At 31.7% G+C, this 27,245-nt stretch overlaps 2 protein-coding genes across 3 annotated transcripts; both read left to right on the top strand.

Annotated features, from left to right (window-relative positions):
- The first annotated feature begins 2,016 nt into the window (after window positions 1-2,016).
- On the top strand, window positions 2,017-8,570 carry LOC115977573 (prolycopene isomerase, chloroplastic). The gene is made up of 9 exons (XM_031099497.1): window positions 2,017-2,301; window positions 3,116-3,339; window positions 3,588-3,698; window positions 4,625-4,678; window positions 5,080-5,367; window positions 6,086-6,277; window positions 6,371-6,529; window positions 6,950-7,186; window positions 8,043-8,570. The coding sequence occupies exons 1-9, from the start codon at window positions 2,133-2,135 to the stop codon at window positions 8,355-8,357; spliced, it is 1,749 nt and encodes a 582-aa protein (XP_030955357.1). The 5' UTR covers window positions 2,017-2,132; the 3' UTR covers window positions 8,358-8,570.
- An 8,041-nt stretch (window positions 8,571-16,611) lies between these two features.
- Window positions 16,612-26,450, top strand: LOC115977572 (shaggy-related protein kinase kappa). 2 transcript variants are annotated; one of them, XM_031099496.1, is made up of 13 exons: window positions 16,612-17,001; window positions 18,419-18,658; window positions 18,940-19,023; window positions 19,130-19,189; window positions 19,282-19,554; window positions 21,582-21,656; window positions 23,373-23,429; window positions 23,513-23,653; window positions 23,781-23,831; window positions 24,083-24,178; window positions 24,898-24,981; window positions 25,063-25,165; window positions 26,013-26,450. In XM_031099496.1, the coding sequence occupies exons 2-13, from the start codon at window positions 18,512-18,514 to the stop codon at window positions 26,099-26,101; spliced, it is 1,260 nt and encodes a 419-aa protein (XP_030955356.1). In that variant the 5' UTR covers window positions 16,612-17,001; window positions 18,419-18,511; the 3' UTR covers window positions 26,102-26,450. The 2 variants fall into 2 exon arrangements, with proteins under 2 accessions (XP_030955356.1, XP_030955355.1); XM_031099495.1 differs by having other exon boundaries at window positions 16,613-17,001; window positions 18,940-19,032.
- The last annotated feature ends 795 nt before the right edge of the window (window positions 26,451-27,245 follow it).

Below are 27,245 nucleotides of genomic sequence, written 5' to 3'. Positions count from 1 at the left end.
AGTTGTTATTGGTCTGGTATTTTGGAGGTCTTATTAGAAATGAAAAAAAAAAAAAAAAAATCTAAAGGTACTACAAAATGTTTACAAAATGATATGGTAATGAATGTGATTGCTAAACTTTAATAACCTAATTAATTAATGTTTGAATTACATTTTAGTGATTGTTGACACATCAATTGTAAGTCTTATGCAGTAATTTGTTTTTGGAAAAATGCTAAGAATATTACAAATTTTACTATATAATCTTAGTTTATAAAGGTCAGAGAGTAAAATTTGTAGTATTTCTAACATGACTTATTTAGCCCTTTTATAATAGGATGGGGGCATTTCTTATTAAAAGGCGAGACCTTTTTGTATTGGGGCTTTAGGTATAAGTTTGTGGCCTAAGCCTTAGGCTAGCTCGTGGTCTTACTGTTTATGTTTTCTCTGATTTTATTTTGTACAACTGAACTTTTTAAACTTCAAATTTATTATTTTGGGACATTTCAAATTTGTTGTTCTCTTAAATAAATTATAAAGATAATAAAAACCCATTATAAAATTATAATATTATTTTTACCAAAACTAAATTGAAATTGTAGCATAAAAAATAGACTTTGTAATATTCAAGCAATTAAAATAGTTGGTAAATACAATCAAATACATAGTCCATTGGGGGAAGAAATGTCAAAAAATGGAGAAAAGTTGAAGGAAGAGTAATTGTAAGGTTAAAAATAATTAGGAGAAAAAGAGTAGAAAATGGGGTGAGAATAGTTAAAGAAAGTCACAATAAGGTGAAAAATAATAGAGAAAAGACAAAAAAAGAGATAGCAATGGTTGGGAATAGGTGGTTGACATGGCACAGTTAAATGCTAATCCTTCATTATTAAATACGAGTGATGTCCCTCCCAAGCGATGTCCAATGCATTTTAAAACATTTCATAATAAATATATTATATCTTATGTATATTATTTATTGGACAAAATTTAGGTACAGTACCTTAAATGCTATTTTTTAGGTTCCATTCTTAAGATTCAACTATATGGCTACTTAACTAAAAAATACACTCTCATTCCATTAAAAAAAATCCATATGGCAGAATCTTAAAAGGAGAACCTAAGAAACAGCATCTAAGTACTGTACCTAAGTTTTGCTGTTACTTATTATCTATTATATTATTTAGGAAAATCAATTTCAATTATACTTACTGTTACAATTGATATTAACATTGACCTAAATGAATTTTTATTTTTTATTTTATATTTTATTTTGAGAGTTAGATGGTTATGTGAAGAGAATTATCATTTATCATTTATTTCCTAGTTTTGTGCCAAAAAAATGAAAAAAAAAAAACAAAAGAAGAAGGAGAATTATCATTCACTTTCAAGGAATGAACCACTTAACAAAATCTTAGATCACTATGACTAATGTTCCCACTTAAAGCTATATATAAAATCTTGAAAAAAAGTGTGAAATTATTAAAATCATTTTTTTTAAAGAATTTTTTTAAGAAGAAGTAAGAAAAGTTTTATTGCTGACTAAAATTAATTTGGAATACATCCTCCAAATCTAGTGCTAGATTTTCTAACCATACATCAAGATCTACATATAGACTGCTCTTCTAGTAAGGATTATTGACTCAAAATTTATACTTTATAATTAGTATAACTTTAATAACAAAAAATACAATTATAAAAGATCGTATCTTTTTTTTCTTCTTCATTGATAATCTTTATTTACAATCTCATCCTTTTTCAAGAGAGAATAGTGCGAAAATAAATCACAATAAAAATTCATAACAAAATTTAAACATACTTGAGTACACCATAATTTGCAATTAAAACATTTTACTAAATAAAATAATATTTTTTTTGGGAAATTGTTGTGATCATAGTTTTTACTTTTAAGTGTTTTTTTTTTTTTTTTTTTTTTAACAAAAAAAAAAAGGGATAAAAAGGGTGATGACGTGGCTAGTTCCAAAACTACAAGTGACGTTAGTTAAGGAACACAAAACACAGAGCCATAAAAAGAGACCTTTTGGTCACAATCTTCACTCCACCCTCTATAACAATCTTTTTTTGTGTCAAATCTGATATTTTGGAGAGCTTTGAACTTCACTTTCTTAGTACACACACACACACACACACTTTCCATGGCATTGGGTCTTGTTTTCCCAAGTTTTATGCAAATTCACCAACCTCTTTCACTCTGCAGTTTCAACTCCTCAACGGTCAGAAAAACTGTTTTGGCGCGAAACTCCAACGGTCAAGAGCCATCTTCCACTGGTTCTATTGCTGTCAAAGAAAAGAAAGCTTTCCCAGGTTCTCTCTCTCTCTCTAAATATATATATCTTTGATTGTACATTTAAGGTTTTAAGTTGATGTGGTGGAATTTGGAGTTTGTGTATGAATTAATTGCAGAGAGATTACTTTCAATGCTACCCTTTTATCCACTGAATGAGTACTCAAGTTAAACTAGACCAGATTGCTTTATTAGACACACTTTAAGTGGTAGCTTCTTTTTTTTTTTTTTTTTTTTTTTTGGAAGTCCAAAAATGATGAAATTTGAGATTCAAGGTTTATTATTGTAACTTGTAAGAATATATTAGTATATATCATATTAAGGTATTTGCATAAATAAAGTAACCATGATTTTGTAGAATACCCGGGATTACTATGGTTTTGCAAATCCATGGTTTAAGTTATTTATGGTAATATCCTGATATATAATGTCCTAATAAATTCTAACAATTATTATTATTATTACTGGGTTGTACCCAGTAAGCGAAGAGATTAAGATTATAGTTTAAGGAACTGATAAAGTGTCTTGTCTATTTTACTTACTGCCTCAATTAGTATGATTTGCCAGTCTTATTTTGTGGTGCATTCTTTTGGTTTTTAATTCAAATTTCCAAACGGTTGATATGATTTTCTCTTTTAATCCACTGTCCAAAGAAAACATTTTTCACATCTAAATTATGTAAACATGGGCTGTTACCGGAAAACTAGCTTGCTTCCTTTCTGTTTGAACATACTGTGAAAGTTTAAATTGTCATCACAAATGTCTAAAACGTCTTCTTGATTATATATCAGGCCTTAATAGACGTTTATCATGTGATTGTGGTGCAATATGCAGGGAAGCCGGAGGCCGATGTTGTTGTAATTGGGAGTGGTATTGCTGGACTGTGCTGTGCCGGGCTTTTGGCTAGGTATGGACAAGATGTTCTTGTATTAGAAAGTCATGATCTACCTGGAGGCGCAGCTCACTCGTTTGAGATCAAAGGCTACAAATTTGACTCTGGCCCATCTTTGTTCTCTGGTTTTCAATCAAGAGGTCCTCAGGCCAATCCTCTTGCACAAGTAATTTTTCTTATGTTATTGTATCGATGAGTACATTTTTTTGCCATCAATAAACATATTGCTTGGATCAACAGTTTTGAAAAACTATTTGTGAAATTTATATTACCATCACTTTCAGATAATTGAGCAAAATTGGTTCCCTATCAATATTTTCAACTTGAATGTTACTACAAGCCAAAGTCTCATGACTTCTCTTTTATGATCAAATGTGACATGAGTCCAGTGACCATATTTTGTATGATTTTCAGGTTTTGGATGCATTGGGTGTGTCTCTGCCATGTGTCAAATATGATTCATGGATGGTCTACATACCTGAAGGTGAATTCTTGTCACGCATTGGTCCCACAGAATTTTTCAAGGTAGATTCTGGTTATTAAAGCTTTCTATTATAGGTTCACTATTGCACAATAGTCTCTTCTATCATCATGAACACCCTGTATGTTTCTTTCTTATTTCATTAATAATAGTTCTCATATTACCTATCAAAAAAAATTCTATGAAATAATAATGTGTTGTCTATTTAAAAAAAAAAAAAAAAAAAACTAGACAAATGATTTTCCCCATGGCTTAGTGCAAGAGTTACCATGCTGTGTTCAGAACTAAAGCAAAATTTGAAGTCCTAGCTGTTGAAAATGATTAATCGGTTCATACCATATTCAAAGTCCAAGGCAGCAATGAAATTTTACTAATATTCACTTGTGATATAAAGATTTAAAAGCAATATTAAACTCAACTAAGCTTTAATTGCAATTCAATTGAGGTCAGTTCTATGGATCCCTATCAACTAAGTAGGATCACCTGTATGGATTTTATCATACCATTCTACCCTTTCTAAAATTATACTCTTGCCTCTGTATTTAACATATGTTTCTTCAATACTTCTACCCATATTTGCTTTTAGACATCCTTCCCACCTCTTTTCACTTCGTTAACTTGAATTAAATCTCTCTCGTTACTGATGAAAATTTTGATAAATCAACAGTAATTTAAATTTCACAATGACATGCATATCAACTAATTTTTCAAATAATAAAAACAATTTTAAAATGGCTTACAACATCTTTTATAAAACTAAAGGCACATTAAAATCATAAGTATGAAGTCAAACTTGAGTAACAAAGAATTATTAGTAATCACTCAGTCAATTTTCTTGCATGTTAGTACATTCTTTCACATCCCATACAGTATATTCCTACTTTACCTCCCTGGAATTGTTACTGTCTCACTTACACTGCATTGATATTTTATTTAGGCTTTTACAATGTGGGTTTTTTCTGGTCTTCAGGACCTTGAGAAGTATGGAACTCCCAATGCTGCTCAAGAGTGGCAAAAACTTCTTGTGAGTGCCATTTGTTGTTAATCTCTTTTAACCTTTAATAAGATATGTTTTTAACATTGTGATATTTACTTCCAAGAGTTGACATACCATCTTCTTTGTGTTTGAAGATATCAAAATATTTTTACAAAAAAAAAAAAAAATCCATCATATTGAAACATGAAACCGAAAATTGGGAAAACTCCCTTTCTTTAAACGTCTTTGAAAATTACCAAGTAAGAAAGATGGAAAAGCTGCTGGTCAGCAAAAAGGCTGATATCGTTTGATCTTGCAAATTACATACTAGGATTATGATTTTGCAAGATATGTACATCTTACAGGCTGCAGTTCAAGTTTTACATTTCTCCACAAGTCTCCATTTTCATGTTATCATCTCCCATATGAATAATGCCATTCACCTACAGGATGCAATTCTTCCAATGTCTGCTGCTGCAATGGCTCTGCCTCCTCTATCTATCAGAGGTGATTTTGGAGTTCTTTCCACTGCTGCTGCAAGATATGCCCCATCTCTCTTGAAATCTTTTGTCCAAATGGGACCACAGGGAGCTCTTGGTGCTACAAAGCTTCTTAGACCATTTTCAGAGGTCATTGACTCATTGGAGCTAAAAGACCCTTTTATACGGAATTGGGTGGACCTACTGTCTTTCTTGCTGGCTGGGGTGAAAACAAATGGTATACTTTCAGCAGAGATGGTAACTATTATATATTAATTATTCATAGAGACATTCTTTTGAACTATTCTAGCATACTCTTCTAGATGCTTGTCTTGAATGCATGCTTGGTATGCACCCAGGGACATATGCAAATGGTAAAGAAACAATGTAAATATATACCAATAAGTTACCTAATGATTAATACTTTTACCAGTTAAATCCACAGCAAAAATATTTCTAGATATTTGGATAACATACATAGCATCATTAAACTTTCCAGAATGCTCAAGAAGAAAGTCAAATATTAAGGAAAGCTATTCCAACTTTGTTAACTTGCTTTCATGTGAAAATACAATGCACCATGAGCAAAATATTGGATACTTTATTGTCATGATCAGGTCGTTGATGTGTATGTATTATAGCTCTGGCTATTCAAGATTTTAAGTTTTCAATTAGCAGCCAAAGCAACAAGCTTAAGGGATTGGAGCGTAGCAGTGATATAATAAATCTTGACAGTAACCTTATCTTGCACAAAGCCACAGACACTATAGTAAAAATACTTTTATAACAAATTTAAGCAAAAAAACTTATTCTGTCAACTGCAAATCGGTTTTAATTTCCATAATTTCATCTTTCAATGTGTTTTTTCTCTCTTATGATGTGATATCTTGGTTTTTATAATCATATTCTGTTATAAAACTTTGCTATTAAATTTCTTTTGCAGACAACATGATTTCTTGTTCTCCAATTTTTTCAGGTTTACATGTTTTCTGAATGGTACAAGCCTGGTAGCTGTCTTGAATACCCTCTTCATGGAACTGGGGCTGTTGTTGATGCCCTTGTCCAAGGAATGAAGAAGTTTGGTGGACGGCTCTCTCTAGGAAGTCATGTGGAAAAGATTGTTATTGAAAATGACCGAGCTAGTGGAGTCAAGCTAAGAAGTGGTCAAGTAAGTAACTTCAGGGAGCTTGAAGTTGATTCAAATTGAATTATATGTATTTTATTATTTTATAAGTTGAAGGAACATGTATGTATGCTGCAGTTCGTGCGAGCTAAAAAGGCTGTCATAAGCAATGCAAGTATGTGGGACACTTTGAAGCTGTTACCTAAGGAAGTTGTTCCAAAGTCATACCTGGACAGGGTTAACACAACCCCACAATGTGAATCATTCATGCATCTTCATTTGGGATTTGATGCAGAGGTGAGTAGGTGACACAATGTAATTTGTAGACTAGTCTGCTTGGGGGGGGGGGGGGGGATCCACTTCATTCATGTTGCTTGAATTCATCTCCTTATGAATTATTAGAACCCCCCCCCCCCCCCCCCAAAAAAAAAAATCAATATTTGTTTCATATATTATGATTCAACTTTTGTTCTAGCAAGTGAGTTTTGATATAGATATAAATAATTTACCAACGTTATTTACTTATCAAAAAAAAAAAAAAAAAAATTACCAACGTTATGAACCAATCTATCATATTAGTCTCTAATGCTTCATGCAGTTTTCAACTATAGCGGTATGATTTTTATTTTAGTGCCACAATTTCAGTAACCTTTCAACTAGAGGTCACCATCACAGCTTCAGATATCATCTGTGTTCATAGTATGTATTTTTTACCAGGGTATACGCGAGGACTTGGGAATTCATCATATAGTTGTAAATGATTGGGAGAGAGGAGTTGATGCTGATCAGAATGTTGTTTTGATATCTATACCAAGTGTACTTAGTCCAGATCTAGCACCCCCTGGGAAGCATGTGTTACATGCTTACTTGCCGGGAACTGAACCCTTTGGACTGTGGGAAGGACTTGATCGTAGAAGCACTGAATACAAAAATCTAAAAGCAGAAAGATCAGAGGTAAAATATATTTACCTGCATTTCTTGTCAATTGAAAGCTTTATGGTGCTGTTAATGATGACACTAACTTGAAACTTAATATTAATAAAAGTTGGACAAACAACAAGTTTGTTGATTCAACTCGCTTATAATGTTCTGATTTTTTTTTTTTACCAATGATTAATGTTTAGATATTTACATAAAAAGAAAATGAAAAAGTAACTGAGTGGAAACTCTTTACTGGAGTTTCTTAAAACCTTGTAGAACTAACTGAAAGGATGAACTGAGGTTAATGTTCTTGAGCATTAAAAACATGACAAGTTAGCCTCCTTTGTCATTTAGAAGCTGAACTCATTTGAAAAAACTTGATGGAATATCAAGTTTTTCTGATCAAGTTGCAGAACAAAACCACTGATGCCCTGTTGCATGACTCCTCTTATCTATTAGTAGACAAGTGAGTGCCTAACCTGCTGTAGATTATGCAACAAACAAGATACTAAAATTAGTTTACTTCACTTATTCAGAAAACAAATATTAAATAGAAGAATCACTAACACTAATTGGAATAAAATGCAAGTTTAAAATATATATATATATGAAAAATGGAAGTCAATAGTAGCTGTAATTCTATTTACAGTAATAATTATAAGTCAAAGCATAGTACATATTTATCGGCATCAAAATTTACTCTCGTGTTTCTGGTAACAATAAAATATTTACCTGTATCTTATTCTCGTGGTATCTAATATTTATACATATATTGTTACAGAGTCCCAATAACTCTACCTTGTTACTACTGTTAGAACAAGATTTTAGTGAGGTGAACTGTTTGATTTAGTTATTCTCAAGCATTTCTTTTGTTTCAATGATATGTCAGGTCATGTGGAGAGCTGTGGAGCGTGCAATTGGTGCTGATTTCAGCCGTGATAAGTGTGAGGTGAAGTTAGTTGGAACTCCATTGACACATCAAAGGTTTCTTCGAAGGAATAGAGGAACATATGGCCCAGCTATAGAAGCTGGCAAAAACTCCTTCCCGGGGCATTCAACTCCCATCCCTCAGCTTTACTGTTGTGGAGATTCTACTTTTCCCGGAATTGGTGTCCCTGCAGTTGCTGCTAGTGGTGCAATTGTGGCCAATTCACTAGTTTCTGTGTCTCAACACTCCCAACTTCTTGATGCGATTGGTATTTGAATGTATTGTTCTTTCTTTTCTTACTTCACGTCAAATTTTGCCATTATTTGGGTGTATCTTCTTTGATGTTATTCCCTCAGCATTAACTGTTCTTTTTTCCCCCAGAGCATTTTGATAAATATTGTAATGTACTATCACACATACTGAGTGGTTGAGTTTGGATTTGTCACATATAAAAAGGAAATATCAAAAAGAAGTTATATTTACAAGAAATTCCTTATGTGGTTTACTTCTATTACTGAAATTAAGACATGACCACCACCTAGTTCTATTTTTCTCTAGTCCTTTTTTATTAGACATGAAAATCATTTGAAACATTGTGACTTTGAATGTAATGTCTTTGGCATGTCAAGATGGACCAGATGTTGCAATAGAAGTGTGCATTCAAATGAACTTGCCAATTATTTTGAAAGCACATTGTACTCAGTCTCATGCACCTTTTGACTTTTTAAAAGAGAAAAGTGTGCTTGTCTCATGAAGCAGGATGCTTTTTACTTTTTTTTTTTTTTTTTTTTTTTTTTTCCTGTTAAATAAAAATAGTTCCAATGTAGATACTGAGTGCACTTGTTAAAGTGTGATGTAATTTACAAGGCATCATTATATTTTAGTCAATAGTTGATGATACATCAAGATGCTTTTTTGGTGGGAGGATGATACAAATAAATATGTTTCTCATGGTACATTGAGATGATATAACCCTGTAGATCTAAACGGTCAAAGTAGTTACTAAGGAGTGGCATCGTAATGTTTCTTTACAGGGTGTCATGATTCCTGTGTTCATGATTTTTTTTTTGGAATTTAATTGCACTTGCATCGTTTCTAGTCAAAACTTGCTAATAGGTGCTATCACTTGGTACACTATATTCTAGGCATTAGATAGATGCTTTAGATAAGACAGTTTGGAATATACTCCCAACATTTTGTGATAGATGCATGCATGGTGATAACTAGGTACTAAAAACAGTGGTTAAGCTTTTTCTTTTTTTTAGGCTAAGTGAAAAAGGAGATGAGAAGAAGAGGCTTATTGGTGGGCTTGGCATTAACACCTGAAAGCCTCGTCTACCATAGTTGAGCACTCGTTTCCATTGTTTTTAACATTGCTCTTACTAATATAAAACCAATGGATACCAAAGATTAACAGGTGTTAATCTTTGGTAACCGTTGTTTTTTTTAGCTAAATTTTAGTATCCAGTTATGTTAACACAAATATTGTTAACTTGTTTGCTAATGACTACAACGAGAGATAATGATGTAGAAGAATTAGGAAAGTGTAAAAGGACTATTACTATAAGGGATGTTGTCTTCATAAGTTATGGAAAAATTATAGAGAGATGTATTTTCTTGAGAGTGTTGGATTACCCTAAAAAACAAGTCTGTTTTAAGGATGAGAACTTCAGGTAAATATGGTATAAAACATCATATATGTATGTAAAATGAGAGCAGAACTAGCATCAGAACATAATATGCAGGTGCACTATGCAATAGCCAAAGCTTTTTAAAGGACCTGACATCTTCTTTATTTCTATATTTCTGGCCATAGATTAATCCAAGAGTGAAACATCATTTAGATGAGTAACGAGATTACATATCTGTGAAGTTTATGAATCCTATGAAGCTGTCATAAAGACTCTCATTGAATGATGTACCTTTTGGATTTAAATAGTAGATGGCATGTGATTTAAAGAAGAAACAAAGCATGCAACAAGGGTTGGAAAAGTAAAATTTATGCAGGCATTGTTATTCTATGTTCATATATCTTATAATATTTTTGGTTTGTACATAGTCCATTGTTATGGTATAGTTCTCTTTTCGCTAAGTCTATAGACCTAACTTTTTTCCATAGACTTTTTCACAATTACTAAGACGTCAAGTTGTCAATGGTAAGTAAGAGTGATTCTAAAGACATCATTTTTCACAACGGGTGATATGACTTGTTGTGATTGAAGTAACGTCACTTTCAATTGAGTCATAAACATGTCATATTAACGGTTGTGAAAATTGTTAGTCCCTAAATTTATTGATGTATCAATGCAACTAAAGTGTGGAGTCCCAATAAAGTTACTCTTATTTTTTAAGCATTTCACTGACTGATCATATCTGAATTTGATGTAGTAAAAAGTCATGGAGTGTAGTTAGAATGAGGCTAATTTTCTTAGCAGTTGATTCGTTTGAAATGTTGAAGAGCAATTGTTCACTTCCAGGCTCTCGCTCACGCATGCACACAGCAGCTAGCATGCGTGCACGCACAAATAGAAGGAGAAAGAGATGCCCAAGTTGTCAACATGCCCTTCTTTTACACTTAGAAATGGACTGGGATTTTTAATCATAAGCTTGGACGGTCAAACAGCCCAATAGGTAGTCTTTATTTAGTTTGCAATCATTTAAGATACGTTGCCTTTATCATCTTTTTATTTTTATGATTTGCTTATTCTTATCCTACTTTTATCATTTTTAGCATCTAGATCTGTCTATTAATTCTTTTTGGACTGTGGTTGGACCAGCCTATATATAGGAGTACTAGTCTGTTTTTTGGTGTACAATATATATGTGTACTGGTTTTTACTAGGCCTTGCATTTTTGTGAAACTAAAATTGACAAGCACTAGTAATTGAATTATTGATTAAGACCATTCAATTGGAGGACCACCTAATGGCCATAATTATGACACGAAATTTGACAAGCTCTTTGCAAAAATTCATCCTTTGCACATGAAGAATGTAGACAAAAGTTGAGGAACTCAAAAGTCAAAATGACATGGTCCAATTATACATGTGGCTGAATTCAACTTCTTCATCTTTTTTCTAAATTTTTTACTGCATTTATATTTCTAGTGAAAACTCAAAGCAGATATATTGGATTTTTTTTTTCTTTTTTTACAGATATATCATCTTTAAGGACCTTTTTCTCCAAAAAAAAAAAAAAAAATCCTCTAAGGACCTTAAAACACTTCAGCCAACTAAAAGAGCTTTTAACCCTTTTAAAACACCTTTCAACCCCTTCAAAAGTAAAACCAGACAAACCCTTTATGATTTACTTATATGAACTCCTAAACTAGTTACATTTTTTTTTTTTTAATTTAAAGAAATTTAATTCTAATATTCCAAATCACCTTTAATTACATGACCCAAATATTTTATTTTAGCAAGAGTTTTTTAACCTAATAATATTTAAAAAGAAAAGAAAAGAAATACACATTGTAAGACCTTATGAGTTCAGGATCCTTAGTTGAAAGTAGTGTTCATTGATTTTTATAACTTCTCTTGAAGTAAAGAAAAAAAAAAATTAGAACCACCTCAACTGGTAGATGTGTAGTTGATGTATAATTGTTCTGTTTGCTCTATGATTAGATTTTAATCCCACAATACTCATGTAACAACAAAATTTTCATTGAAGGAAAACTCTTCTGATGTGTTATCTATGTGTGTATTAATCAAATTATTTAAATAATAATTAAAATCATCACAAAATAAATTACAAAGATTCTACCTAACCTTTTGAAAAAAAAGACCATCTGTTACATTACCAATTGGCATCATACTATATATATGAAATTTAATGCATGCGCCTACTATATTTGATTAGATAATCTAAGTTCTTTATAAGCTTTTGAAAAAGACAATATAACAAGCCAAAAACAAAAAAATTATGCATATGATGCTTGTTCTAAAAGCAATGAAAGTAAGGTATCATAAATGATTCTACCCAACAAAGATAGGGATGGATCATTTAAGTGAGAAAAGTTCAACAAACAAAATGGTACAAGATTATCTCATTACGTAGATGTTGACCCTTGATTTCTTGAATACATTTTAGATTGGGTCCCATATAAAAGTGGCCCATGTATGATATAATATATGCATGTTCTGCGTGTCAATTGTCTAGCATGGGAGCTCATGCATGTTTGTTTGTAGGTGATCATGATATGAGGTCAGTGAATGCTTAAGCTTAGCTATTTGAGTGCCTGTGCTTTGGAAACTTTGGAATAGACTCTACACTAGAGAATAAAAATGTCACCATCATGATGCAAGAGCAGTTGAGCCCTACAATGACCTTATCTTCGTTTATATGCCCCAAAAAATATTGCAATAATCTTTGCTTAATCCTTTAGCTCTGTTTGATTGATGGGAAATTTTGAGGGTTTGGGGAAATTTTAATCAGAATTCTTCTTGAACATTCTATGATTGTGATTTGTGAGTGTCTAGATTCTCATGAACTTGTGATTTTTATATATGTAAATATGAATGATGGTAAAAAATGACATTTTCAATCAACACAATCATTGTCTCATTTTATCTCTTTCTAATCTCTTCATTCTCTCTTTCCTGCATATTGAATTCTCCTAGCAGGCCAGCCCCATTTTGTTTCTATTGAATGCCTAAAATCCTTGGTTTTCACTAATTAAAGGTCCCTAGCCACCTCAAGCAAAGAACTCCTTGAGTTGTTACATTTTTCTTTTTTAGTGTTATGATGTCCAAAGTTTTACGAGTACTTAACTATTTTTTTGGGTGAGCATAATCTTATATACATTGATTAAGTATCAGGATAAATCCTTTGAGAGTGATCTCAGTATATTAGTTAGAGGTTTCAAATAAGATCTCATGTATCTAATGAAACCTTAGAAAATACTTCACACAAAAAAATAGTGCTCCTAAAACATCATATGTTGTTACAGTGGAACTATTAAAGTAGGGTAAGCTCCATTTCAAGACAACATATACCAAGATGTTGAAAATGACTCAAATTAAATTTATGCAAAAAAGTTTCTTCCTGTAAACTCTTGCTTTAAATGTGTTGAAACACTTTAGCAAGATCTTATGGATTTTGATAACAAATGAGGAAATGAATTACCTATTCAAATAATTTGTTTGCATTTTTTTTTTTTTTTTTATGACTGTTTGGAGATAGAGAAAATCAAAGTAACAATTAATGACGAAGACTTTTTGACACAAACTTAAAAATATAAAATTAAAATTAAACATTTTCAAAGATGGTGGCTAGTTTAAAACACTACAAAACACGCGGGCTATATCCGCCTTTTTTTTTAGCCGTGTTTAAACATGAAATAAGAATCAAGAACTAAATATGTAATTAAACCTTTTCATTCTTTATTTTGTCGATAAAAAAAGTTTTAAGATGTTGACAGTTTGACACATACAAACACAGGAAAAAACAGTGTGAAATTTGAACAGGAAAACCCCACACTCTGATTCAGGCTTCAGCATCAAATCTACCAAATTTCATCTCACACGTTATTATCATCCCCAGATCCACTAAGATCTTCACAGCTCAAATTTTTACTTAACAGCGTGAGTACTACTTCACGTACATTACACAATTGACAATACTCTCTCTCTCTCAATCAATCAATTATATGATTATTTCGGTTTCTTTGGTTTTAAAGAAGAAGAAGAAAAACTGGTTTCCCACCCTACTATTATCCTACAAAGATAGTGTCAAATTGAATAAAAACTGGTTTTATCTTTGATTTTTTTCCTTTTTCTTTTATTTATATTGAAAAAATATATGAAACAAGATGTTAGAATCTTAGAATGTTAATGGTTTTTTTTTTTTTTTTTTTTTAATGTGAAAAAATAAAGTCAGAATAAGGGTTATAAGAATAACGATCCACTTTAGTCTAATATGTTCCTAACCAGAACTCGATTGAGCCAACTTGTTTGCTAGATGTGCTTGTGCCATTTAAGATCAAATAAATGTCACGTGTTTCATATTCAATTAAAAATGAGAGAAAATTGAATGATTCAATGGAAGAGGATTATTTTCAATGATGAACCATTTATACTCTTTACTTCAACTCTACCCTATTATCTCCTCAAAGAAAAAAAAATAAAAAATACTCCGCTCTATAATTTATTAATTTTCACTTTTTTTATTTATTTACTTTAATGGTGTTGTGTTATGTGTTTCTTTCCTCTCCCAGTTTTTCCTTCTAATTGGAGGAGGAGATAATTAACCAAAACAAAAGTGGCGTCATCTAGGTCTTCTTATGTAATTTCTCCTTTCTTTCTTTCTATTTTTTTTAACGTTTTTATTTCACTATTTTAAAACCAATTAAAACTCAATCATGATTAATTACATTTTGATATTCTCTAAAATAAATTTTAATTAAATTTACTTCATTTACATGCTCAATAGTTTAAGTTTTTGTTTATAATTTAAGTGTTTATTAGTTTTTTATTATTATTATGAATAAGTCTTTATTAATCTTAATGACTAATAAAGATAATAAGTGAAATAATGCGAGTAGAGAAAGAGTGATGCTTAATCAACACCCTATCCATTATTTTCTTTCCTTAAATCACATGGCAAATATAATAATGAACGTAGTATAACTAAGGAGTGCGTATGCAATATAGTAATATGTACGCTTACCCTATGCAATCAACCAATAGGAACACAACAAATTTAACCCAAAAAAAAAAAAACTATTAAAGTAATCTATATTATAATAATAATAATAATAGTTGAGAAAAACTCAAATTAGAATTCCAAATTAGAATTTCAATTTTACGCCATGTGTCCTAATTTATTTATTCTTAAAGAGTTTTATTTTTTAATTTTAGAATCAAATATGTAACCATATCATAAATATTCATTTAAGTGAGTTATCAAGTACAAAAACCCAAAAGTATAAATAAATGAGTCGTAAAAAAAAAAAGAGTACTTCACAATAATTAAAAAAATGGACAATTTAAAGTTTATACCTAATAAAATCCTTACAAATTTTTTTAAAACGTTAATAAAATATAAAAATGACTATCAATAGTATTTAAATTATATATAAAAATTATATTATGTATCTTATTGTATATTTTTAAGTGTCTTCATGTATATACATGAAGTTATAAATTAATAGACCGTACAATAAAATTACTACTATTAAAGATTCTAACTTTTTTGACTGTTGGTGCTGCCTTTTTATATTATTAATTTATAATTGAAATTCATTTCCTTTGGTAAATCAAAATTGAATATTAAGTAAAAAACCAAACTCAAGAGTATTCGAGCTTAGGTTCTTTTTTTAATAAATGTAAGAAAACAATACTTATCAACCAAGACATTATCAATTTTGTTAGGTGACCATAATTTAACTTCATACAACCACTCTAAAAATAGGCCTTCAAAGTATAATGTTGAATGCCATAAAAGATTTGAGTGTGTTTTCTTCATCACTAATTGATTTTGAGGTAGAATGACATAACTCACGGTCCATCAAATTTGATAATTGAATTTAAAACTATCACTCCTAATTTATTATTCCAATAATAATAGGTGAAACTGAGAGAAACTCAAATTATAATTCTAAATTAGAGTTCCAATTTTGCGTCATGTGTCCTAAATTATTTATTCTTAAAGAGTTTTATTTTTTAAATTTAAAATCAAATGTGGGACCATATCATAAATATTCATTCAAGTAAGTTATTAAGTACAAAAACCAAAAAGTCTAGAATAAATGAATCGTAAAAAAAAAAAGTACTTCATAATAATTAAAAAAATGGACAATTTAAATTTTATACCTAATAATATCCTTACATTTTTTTAAACGTTAAGAAAATACAAAAATGATTATCAATAATATTTAAATTATATATAAAAATTATATTATGCATTTTATTGTATATCTTTAAGTGTATCTATGTATATGCATGGAGTTACAAGCTAATAAACTAATAATACATGGGCATGAATAATGATAGGAATACACTCAATCTCACATCTTAATTTAATAATATGTTGATGTATACAATTGTAAGCAGTAAACATTTTCTCTCCCTCCTTATTTACATGGAATCCGTCACTTTTAATCGATCATTCGCACTAACACAAATTAACAAATGAGTATAAAATAGAGCATGAAGATATTTGAATATGCAGGAAAATAAAAAATTCAATTTTTTTTAAAAGAATTAAGTTGACAAACTTTTACAGCTCCTGGTCTAGGTTTACTGTTGAAATTACTTTATCCAAAATCATTAATTATAAAAAATATTATAATTTTTTTTTTTGGAAAGATGGATTAATTTATATCTCTTTGTTGTTAAATTATGCACCACTCGTAGCATGCCACTTAAGCCTTTTTGAGAAAAAAAAAAAGGTCATATTTGTGGTGTATACAAAGTTACAATACAAACAACGTTTGTAGTGGAGTATGTATGGTATCCAATTCCCAAAATCCAAACCACTCCATTTTAAGAGATAAATGTAGAGTGATACTGATAATTGTCAGAGAAACCAAAAATAAAAAACTGTCAGAGAGAGAGAGAGAGAGACATTTGTTTTTTTGAAAACACCAAAACCACCTCTTTTCTTTTCTCTCACAACACTATTCTTTGAATCCCCTCCACTCTCTCTCTCTCTCTCTCAAACACACAAAGCCAAAAAAAAAGAAAAGAAAGTGAAAAACCAAAAAAGAAAATCAATCAATCAGATCAAACACACAGTTCACTCACTTCACGCTCTCCGATCAAAATTTTTATTTTTATTTTTTTTAATTTATTTATATTTAATTAGTGAAAGCGAAAAAGTTTTGGTTAAGAGAGAAAAAAAAAAAATTTTTTTGCGAAAATCGAAAAGCTAAAGTAAAATGCTCGAGCTCCGATTCGAATTCGCTCCGAAACACTCGCTGGTGAGTTTCTCTCTCTTTCTGCGTCACTGAATTCTCATTTCTCATCGATCTGATTCGATTTTTGAAAAAAAAAAATTGTGCTTTTTTTGTTTATTTTTGGGAAAAATTCGGTGTTGAGTAAATTGGATTTGAATATTACAAGAAAAAAAAAGGGTAATTTTGGTGTAGATCTATGCGGTTTTGGTTTATTGGGTTTTGTGAATTTTTGTTTTTAATTGGTGGATAAATTGTGCGATGAATCTGATAGGAATTTGAAATGTAAATTTTCGTATCTCATTTTGTTTTGGGTCTCAATTTGGTAATTTGGTAGTGGAAATTGTAAGAACAAGGAAAAAAAGATTGTGGTTTTGTACAATTACAGTGGCCCTTGTTTTAAGTAATTGTGATGAATGGAGTATTAAACTTTAATGCCATTGATTTGCTTGTTTTAATTACTTCTATTCTAGCTTCCACAAAGGTAATTCATACTTGAGATGGTGCAGCTTATGGTTTTATTTATTTATGTATTTGTTTTTGATTGATAAATTACACGCTGGTTTTGAGCACGCGGTCTTACCTTGCACCTCTTCTTGTGGAAACAAGAAATATCATTTGAGCCGAAGCTCGTTGGTAGAGCTTAATTTTTGCCAATTTTATGCTTTACTCAAGTTGGGTTAGTTGGTTTAGGAGGGGCCGCAATTTAAAGTTGAAAAATTGTAGGATGTGTGTTCATAAGGCTTTCAACCATGGGTTTCTATGTTGCCGAATTAATTGAGACTTTAATTGTTGCGATTGTCTTGTGTTGGTGGTTTTTTTATATTTTATTTCCCTTATTATGCATTTCTGACTTAGTTTTGTGCACTTCTGTTTTCCTCCTTTTTGTTGTTTGAGTTTGGCTGCCAAATTGTTGATGCATACCTTTGTAGTGATGGTCATATATATGTTTGGTGCAGAGAGAAGAAAGATCACGATAATGCTACTGTGTTTTTTATTATTCATTCTGTTACAAATCTATAATAACGTTTTCTGACATAGCTCTATGATTGGCAATTCTTCTTCCACCTAAAAGCTAGTATCTTTATGTGATTATGTGACTGTTGGCTCCCTATAAGATGGTTGTAAATATTTCTTTTGTTTTTCATTTTGATGTTTGATGGTGATATGTGGGGGAATCTTTTCCTGTCATTTAACTATCTGTTCACAATAGTATAAATCGCTTATTTATTTCTTACTTTTGGCTAACAAGATTCTACCGTATTGTTCACTTATAAGGATTAAAAAGTCTATAATATTGGTTGGAATTTTTAAATTAGATGAAGTGATTGAGGACAACATTCAGTTTAGATATTTAATGCCGTCTAAAATCAACATGATATCTACCGTGTTTTGTGCTCAGTATATGTTTCTCGGTTTAAAGTAATGCAATTAATTATTTTAGGAAGGTACTTGCTTGGATGGTATGGGAGGCAGAACAGAAAAGTATCACGAGGGTAGCACATACTAGCGTCCGTAATATACACCAAGCGCATTTATGGCATCTGCCAGCCTAGGGAATGGTGGAGTGGGCAGTTCCAGGTCTGTTAATGGCTTTAAAGGTTCATCTAGTTCGGTTGACTGGCTGGGGAGAGAGATGCTTGAGATGAGACTGAGGGACAAGGTGGACCATGATGAGGACAGAGTAAGTGGCTATAAATTAGAGTTGTTTATCTTTGATGTCAAAAGTTCTTTCTGTTCCGTTTCAATCATTTCAATTATCCAATAGTTCACTTCTATCCCATATAAGTATCTACTGTAATGGGTTACATGTTGGTGAAGTGGTACTGAAATGGTTTGCTGTTTGTAAAGACACTTTGCCTGATTGGAGAATGATTGGCTCCTCTCTTCAAGCTATGGAAAAATTTTGAGACCTTTATTTTTTGTTGTACCAGTTTCTGTTCCTTAGTGTTTAATCTGTTGCAGGATAGTGAACCAGATGTAATTGATGGTGTTGGTGCTGAAACGGGACATGTAATACGAACCACTATTGGTGGTCGAAATGGTCAAGTTAAGCAGGTTGAAAGTAATTCTAATTGTAGAATGTGAAAATTTTATATGGTGTTGTGATCTTAATTGGTGAGTACCTTACATTTTCCTGTATTTTACTTGACAGACAGTAAGTTATATTGCAGAACATGTTGTCGGAACTGGTTCTTTTGGTGTTGTTTATCAAGTAAGTTTACTTGTAATGAATTGCTATTAAACTACTTTTTATTCATTTTGACATAATTTCACATTGTTGAAATAATTATATTTTCTGTGCAGGCAAAATGTAGAGAAACTGGAGAGATTGTTGCTATAAAGAAGGTTCTACAAGACAAGCGCTACAAGAATAGGGAGTTACAGATAATGCAGATGTTGGATCATCCAAATATTGTTGCCCTTAAGCATTGTTTCTTTTCAACTACAGACAAAGAAGAGCTTTATCTGAATCTTGTACTAGAATTTGTCCCTGAAACTGTTAACCGTATTGCAAGAACCTATAGCAGGAACAACCAGCGAATGCCCTTAATATATGTTAAACTTTATACCTATCAGGTAGTTCTTTTTGTTTTGGTATATTTCTTTTGATCATTAATTATATTGTTTTGCTTTCAAGAACACAAATTTCTATTGCATGGATCTTGCCTTTATTATTGAATGTATGGGTATGGCAACTGTGTATCAGGACTTGAAGGAATTTTAGAAATGTTGTTTTATAGAAGTATAATCTTTATGGTATACTTCAGTGTATATGTATATGCAATTAGAAGTGGCATCCTTGTACATAGTTTTGAGTCTTTACTGTAGTTTCTTGGCTACTTCCTTCACTTTTCCATGCAATAGTCTTTTTTAATGAAATCTTATCTTATCTATCAAAAAAGAAAAAAAAAAAAAGGAGTGGCATCTTTTATTCTTTTATGATGCTTATAATAGCTTAGCTATATGATATAGCAATATAATAGGTCAGACATTATTTCCCTGGTTTGGATGAGTTGGAGAATGAATGGAAAGAAATGAAGAGAAGTGAGTGAGGTATACTTCCCACCAGTAGTCTTTTTTAATGAAATCTTATCTTATCTATCAAAAGAAAAAAAAAAAAAAGGAGTGGCATCTTTTATTCTTTTATGATGCTTATAATAGTTTAGCTATATGATATAAAAATATAATACGTCAGACATTATTTCTTTAGTGTGGATATTTGGATGAGTTGGAGAATGAATGGAAAGAAATGAAGAGAAGTGAGTGAGGTAAACTTCCCACCAGGCTCATTTTTTGCCTCACCAAAAGTGCTGAGCATTGGTGGGAGATGAGTTAAGTCTTTTATAGTTTTATCATTGATCTTCTTACTTGTCAAAAAAAAAAAGTTTTATCATTGTATCATTAGGACCCCTGCCTGACTCAGACTGGTAAAACAAGTATAAATAGAGGATAGAAAAGAGAATTCACATAGCTCATGCATTGGGTATTTTAAACTTTATTGTAGAAACCCTAACATATTATGAGAAATTTACACGTTTTCCTAACATTTCTCTTTGCATTACTTTTCTTCCTATTATTTCTCACCTAGGTTAAAATCCAAAGTTTGTGTAATAAGGAAAGTGTTGTCGATTGATTTGAGGATGAAATCTGGGTGCTGGTTCCTCAACAGGAAAAATTATTGTAGTTAGTTGCATTTTATCAGCAGCCTTAATATCACTGTATTCAATTATGCGGGCTTATAAAATTGTGGTTCCCTCTTCTTACTTTTTGTTTGGCCGTATAGAATATCTTTTTTAATAAAAAAAACCGCCCTGTTAAAAGCTTCTTAAGTTAGTATATTATTTTTAATATATTAACTACTAAATGAAAGCTGCAAATGTATTTATTCTAGGGTTATTCATGGATTAATTTTTTCAAGTTGACAAAACTTAGCTCCAAGTTGTGTTGTCTATAAATAAGTCTCTCCTTTTTCTCCGATTTTTAGTTATTCTAATGGTCCTAGTGTTTCAAAAGGATCCCTTAAAATACTTGTGAAAAAGAGTGCGTAGTTTCTTCCAATGTATTAGGCTAGCTATGCCTTGGGGTTTTTTTTTGGGTCTCCTTACTTTCCAATTTTATAATCAAGTGACTTATAAGCATTTCATTTGATAAGATTAAAGAATGGTGTTTACATATTACAAATTTATATGATTTTTGCATTTAAAAAATAATTCCACATCTGCTTTTTCGAATTTTATGATTTCTATGCTCAAAGCGTGCTGATGTTTTGTAAAATGTGAAAGCCATACTATGTTCCCATTATATGTTCCTGCTGTAGCTATTGCATTGTTGTAGCCATGTGCAGAGGAAACATATAATGCATGTCCTCTTGCTTTATGTCTTAAGAAAAAAACTCAAATGTACGTTAATCTTTTTGTTGGAAAAACTAATACAAATGAGCTCCAACTCATATGGAATTTTCTCTCCATGTAAGAATGGGGTGGAGGATGGGGTTGTGGGTTTAAAACTCATGTGGGCATGTGTTGCTTACCAATATAGAAGAAATACCTTATCTGCTATCAGCTAGAGTTCTGTTTCTCATTGTTGTTGTTTTCTGGGTGCAGATCTGCAGAGCGCTTGCCTACATACATAATTGTATTAATATTTGTCATCGTGACATCAAGCCACAAAACCTACTAGTAAGATTCTTCTTTTTGAAGAAGTTGGTGTTTGTTGCTCAAGACTTATTTTGCATGTGACTATTGATTTGCATGAATGCATGATATCTATCATACTAATTCTGTGGGTTGACTAAAGCTTATTGAAGCTGGTCATTCATTGGCAGTTGCATGTTAAATTCATTTGCAAAAAATAAAAAAATGTATTACTTTGGTGGTAGTGTACTCAAGACATTATTGACAAATCTATATAATACCAAGAAATGCTGATGGGGTCATATTGCACTTGTGCAATGGATATGCCATATATTATAAAATGGCAAGGAGGTTATGTGGCTTCTATGTCAAAATACATCTGTATATGTACACTAGTATGTGTACATATATAAACATGCATGCATACTTGTTTAAGTATAAGGAATATAACATGTCCATAATCATGAATATGCCTTTTAATTTCAGACTAAGAAGCACTGATGCAGATTCAAAATATACATATGATACAATATGGACGTGGCAATACATTAAATTTTGAAAACTTGGGATATGATATGGTAGAAATACTTTGATTAATAAAGAGAGTTGGGGATTTACTTTTTGGATGGAGGAATTGGTTTGGTAAACATGGAAGCTCTTTCTGTTTGGAATATGGGTAATATGGAAGGGGAGAAACAATTGCCCATTTAATGGAGTGGCGGTCTCGGTTACTGAGCTGAAATCCTTGCATTTGAGATCATTGTTTGAGTGGTCTCATATACTTGGCACTGGCAATATGCATTCTGCATTCTGTTGTAGATTATATAGACTCTTTTAGAATGTAATTCTTTAGGAGCACTTTGTGTAGACCCTGTACATCTGTTTCCTCTCCATTATCAATGAAAGTGCTAATAATTTTTTTAAAATGTATATATTTTTATATTTTAGTTTAAAAGATAATATCTGAGGCTAAAAGGCAGACAATGTCTAAATATAAAACTAGTTAAGAAGCTATTAGTTTCACATGGAGAGAGTTTACTTATAAGAAAAAAAGTAGTTTCACATGGAGAGAGTGAAAGAAAAAAAAAGGTGGGAAGTATCCAATCGTATTAGAAAGTATCTGTATTAGAAATATATCCAATATGGATACAGCTATTAGTTTGAAGTATCCATGCTTCACAGGTTTCAGATATACCATATAGTTGATTTAGTTATTGTACATTCATCTGCACCTCTTTCTTGAATTTCTTTTGTTTGAAATGGGATGGATGGCTTCATGATCCCTATTTTCCTGTTATATTAATTCATATTTTCTTACTTCAAATTCATCATTAGCTGTCAGTTTCTTTCATATCTCAGCATACAATTTTCTAACCTATGTAAGCCGTCAGTTTCCTTTAGAACCCATGTTATTGTTAGAAAGTTGTGTTCTTTCAAAATGTTTGATAGTATTATGCTTATATTGGATTTCTTATAAAGTGGAAACCCATGCACATTATAATTGTTGCTTTCGTAACTTAGTTCTAGGATGTGGATGACTTTGGACTATCTTTTGGTCGACTTGGCTTATAAAAATGTTGGTTGTTTGCTATCATTCCATGAGTTCAGTTTATCTATTGATAATGAAGACTTAGTTGTATTTTGTGATTCTTTGATGTGTATAGAATCTGTTGAATTTCTTGGTGACTTTCTAATTACACATTTCAGGATATTTCCTTTTCAATAATTTTCACACTAAAGTGCTAAGTGTTCACTGTCCAGGTCAATCCCCATACACATCAGCTGAAACTTTGTGATTTTGGGAGTGCAAAAAAGTTGGTAAGTTTCATGCCTCTCCCCTTGGTTATTGATGGTTGTGTTTTGTTATTTGCTTTGAGTTTATCCCTTTTGCATTTTATCAGGTGAAAGGAGAACCCAATGTTTCTTACATCTGTTCAAGATATTATCGTGCTCCAGAGCTCATATTTGGTGCCACTGAGTACACAACTGCGATAGATATATGGTCTACAGGTTGTGTGATGGCTGAGTTACTTCTTGGACAGGTGGATCAATACTTGAAATTATACGGACTTAGCTCTGTTTTTACCGTCTTGTGTACTGTCATTAATAGCTCTGTTTTTACCGTCTTGTGTACTGTCATTAACACTTTTATTGCAACTTATCTTTCAGCCTTTGTTTCCTGGTGAAAGTGGGGTTGACCAACTAGTTGAGATCATTAAGGTGAGGTTACTTTATTATTTTTCATCTGTCTTTGTGAATATCCTTTTTACTATTCATATTTTGGGATTTGGATTTTGGCCACTGACATCAACTCAATTGTATTAGCTAAAGACTTTTCACCTTGTGTTTTTGGAAGTGAAATAGGAAACAAGGAGTACAAGATCTTTCGTCATTATAAAACTAAAAAATATACTCTTTAGTGGTTAACATAAGTCTAAATAAGTGTTTCATTTATTTAAAACTTTTTCCAGGTTTTGGGAACTCCAACCAGGGAGGAGATAAAGTGCATGAATCCAAATTATACTGAATTTAAGTTCCCACAGATAAAGCCTCATCCATGGCACAAGGTATGTCCTTTTCCTTGCTTGTACCATTTTTATATTGTCTTCAATTGTCTTTGTTCTTGAGTGCCTTTTCGTGTGGGCTGTCTAAGTTTCACAGTTTTTGGAGGATGCTTTAGTGAAAGTGTTAAGATCAGACATCCCTCGGACTGGACATTTTTTGGCAAGTTGAGGACATCTAATATGACCAAGATCATATTTATATAGTAACTGTGTAGGAAAAATATAAAGGTAGAACTTTTGAGCAAGATTCTGGCTCAGGAACCAAAGAGGAAGTGGTTTTGACTCTCCTGAGATGTTGATGTGCATGCTTTGCTGGTTTTTAGGTGCACTGAGTAATTTTAGAAAAAAAATGAAAGGAAATGCGTATATAGACCAATGGTTTGAGACTGTCAAGAAGTCTGAGAGGTATTACAATGGGGCTTGGCCATTGGCATGGGGAGAGAAGCAGTAGGTATATATTATGGGTCATGAAATAACTTTAAACCATGAATAACTTCTGCTTAGGGTAAGGCTTGTGCTAGCTATTCTAGAAGCCTAGGAATCTTTCATGTTATTCCCCAGAAGAATTTATGATTACTTTAATAGTGTCTTTGCATGCTCATATTAGCCCATGCAAATTATTTGCCTCATTTAATCGAACAATGTGTCTGTTCCTCCCCCTCCCCCCCTCTTTTTTTCTTCTTCATTTAAATTTGTTCTCTGACGGTATTCTCATTAAACAGGTCTTCCAAAAACGTTTACCCCCAGAAGCAGTGGACCTCGTTTGTAGGTTTTTTCAGTACTCTCCCAATTTGCGATGCACTGCTGTAAGTTAATTTCCATTGTATTCTTTACTTGGCCAGAAAATATTATTCAATGCTCAGCCTTTTTTTGTTGTGGTACTGCAGTTGGAAGCTTGCGTTCATCCTTTCTTTGATGAGCTGAGGGACCCAAACACTCGCCTTCCTAATGGCCGCCCTCTTCCTCCTCTCTTTAATTTTAAAGCCCCAGGTAAATACTGAATAAAATAAGCGTATCATACCATCATGGTGTTCCTACTTTTTCTTTGAAAATTTTACTTTGTCCTTCATGTTGTTAATTCTTTGAAGTTCATTGTTGTTATTATGAATATTTTTTAAAATAATAATAAAAAAAGAAGTAGAAGAAGAAAGAATGAAAAAGAAATTAGTGGCTTGATTGTGTTGTAGTATTGTCAAACCTAGATGAGAAAAGCTTTAGGTGGGGCAATTCAGTAACCTTGAAGCAGCATGAACATATCTTATGAGTATTGTGCTTTCTGATCTTGCATTTACTAATCCTTTTCCCTTCGCAGATTTATTAATATTGTAGTAAAAGTTCAGAATTTTTTATATACTCTCTTTTTTTTTGGTGATATCTTTCATCAGCATCGTCATTATTTTCATAGCAAGCATGTTTCTCAATTAATAGCGTGAGCTTCTTATTTTCGAAAGGGGGTCTCTTACAATTTATAACTTTTTTTCTTCATCAAATGTCATTTATGTTATCTATGTTGAAAACAGTTATATGAATATAAAAGTGAAGCTGAATTTCATCTTTACTTATCAAAAAAGAATATAAAAGTGAAGCTACACTACTTATCCCAAAGAAAATGAAGATTAAGAAGACAAAAAAATATTGAGCTTTATTTTTCTACTTCTCCTACTTAATGGTATGAAATATTGTACCTGATTAGACAAAAGAAAATGAATTGAGAAATTGTCATTGGTTACAGACAATGTACTCATTTGTGCATTCTTGAACCTGTTGAAATTATTTTGGTTTGGTTTTGCCCCGGCTTCTAATGCTTACTAACGTTTTCTTTTATTCTTATTGGCAGAGCTCTCAGGCATACCACCTGATATCATCCATAAACTTATTCCAGAACATGCTCGGAAGCAGAACTTGTTTATGGCTTTGCACTCTTAGCAACCGTACCAAATCTTTCTTACTTCTGGTTGCCATTCCACCCAGGTTTGGTCTTGATCAGCATCTGTCCAAAATCCCTCACCCTTATTATTAGTCATCTTGCCTCCTGTGAGAGAGTACTACAAACGGAGTTCCTAGGACAGTAGAGGAAACCTGAGGCTTTGAATTTGCTTGCTGATGGTGCTTTTAAATTTAATTCAAAGACACTATGACTTATATCATGTGTATTTATTGTGACCCCAATTGCAGGGGATTTTAGTAGGATGAAAAGTATGAGTATGTATGTATGTATGTATGTATGTATGTATACCCTGTGCTAAAAATGTTTTTCTTTTAGCAACCCTTCTTATGATCTTGTTCTTCCCTTATTCCATTTTTATGTTTTTACCCATATATAACTATGACAAAGATCTCATTATAAAAATTATAGTTGTGGTTGATCTTTGACGTTTTCGACGAAAAGATTAAGCTCATGTCTGAAACTTATTCCTAAGACTACACTAGCATTTATTATGGTTGATTGGGAATCATCTATTGCTGATTTGTGGCTGTCCAATGCCCCCAATTTTACAGCACTGTATGGTAAATCCTGTAATAAGTCCTCTTTTGCTCATTAGTCGAAAATGATTTTGTAATCTATATATAATCGTTTCCGCCATTTTATTCTATCGAAAGTCAAACCCACAGTTAGTTCCTTAATTGACATTTCATATTTTACAACATCTATAAATTTAAATATTATTTTTGGTGTTCCTCTATCTTCTTTTTTAGCTGAACTTGAATAAACTCACTTTTCTTTTTTATTGGTGCCTTAATTACTTTCCTTTAAACATGATCAAACATTTCAAGCAATTTTCACTCATTTTTTTCATCAATAAAGGTCATCCTCTCTTTTAAATTAATTTCTTCGTTTTGGATCCTACATGATATATATATATATATTTTGATAATAGGATCCTACATGATATTGATACACTAACAAAACCTGAAATCAGGGACAAGCCCTGCTGGGTCCAATATGTATATATATATATATATATATATATTTTTTTTTTTTTTTTGGTAATTACATTCCCCTCCCTTGAAGTTTGGAAAAATAACATTCGATCTCAAACTTGAAGAGAAAAAACACTCTCCTCCTTTC

Source organism: Quercus lobata, chromosome 2, assembly GCF_001633185.2.
Source record: "Quercus lobata isolate SW786 chromosome 2, ValleyOak3.0 Primary Assembly, whole genome shotgun sequence".
Lineage (NCBI taxonomy): Eukaryota > Viridiplantae > Streptophyta > Magnoliopsida > Fagales > Fagaceae > Quercus > Quercus lobata.
Note: the sequence above shows the minus strand (reverse complement) of the source record. Positions and strands in the feature narration are given on the sequence as shown.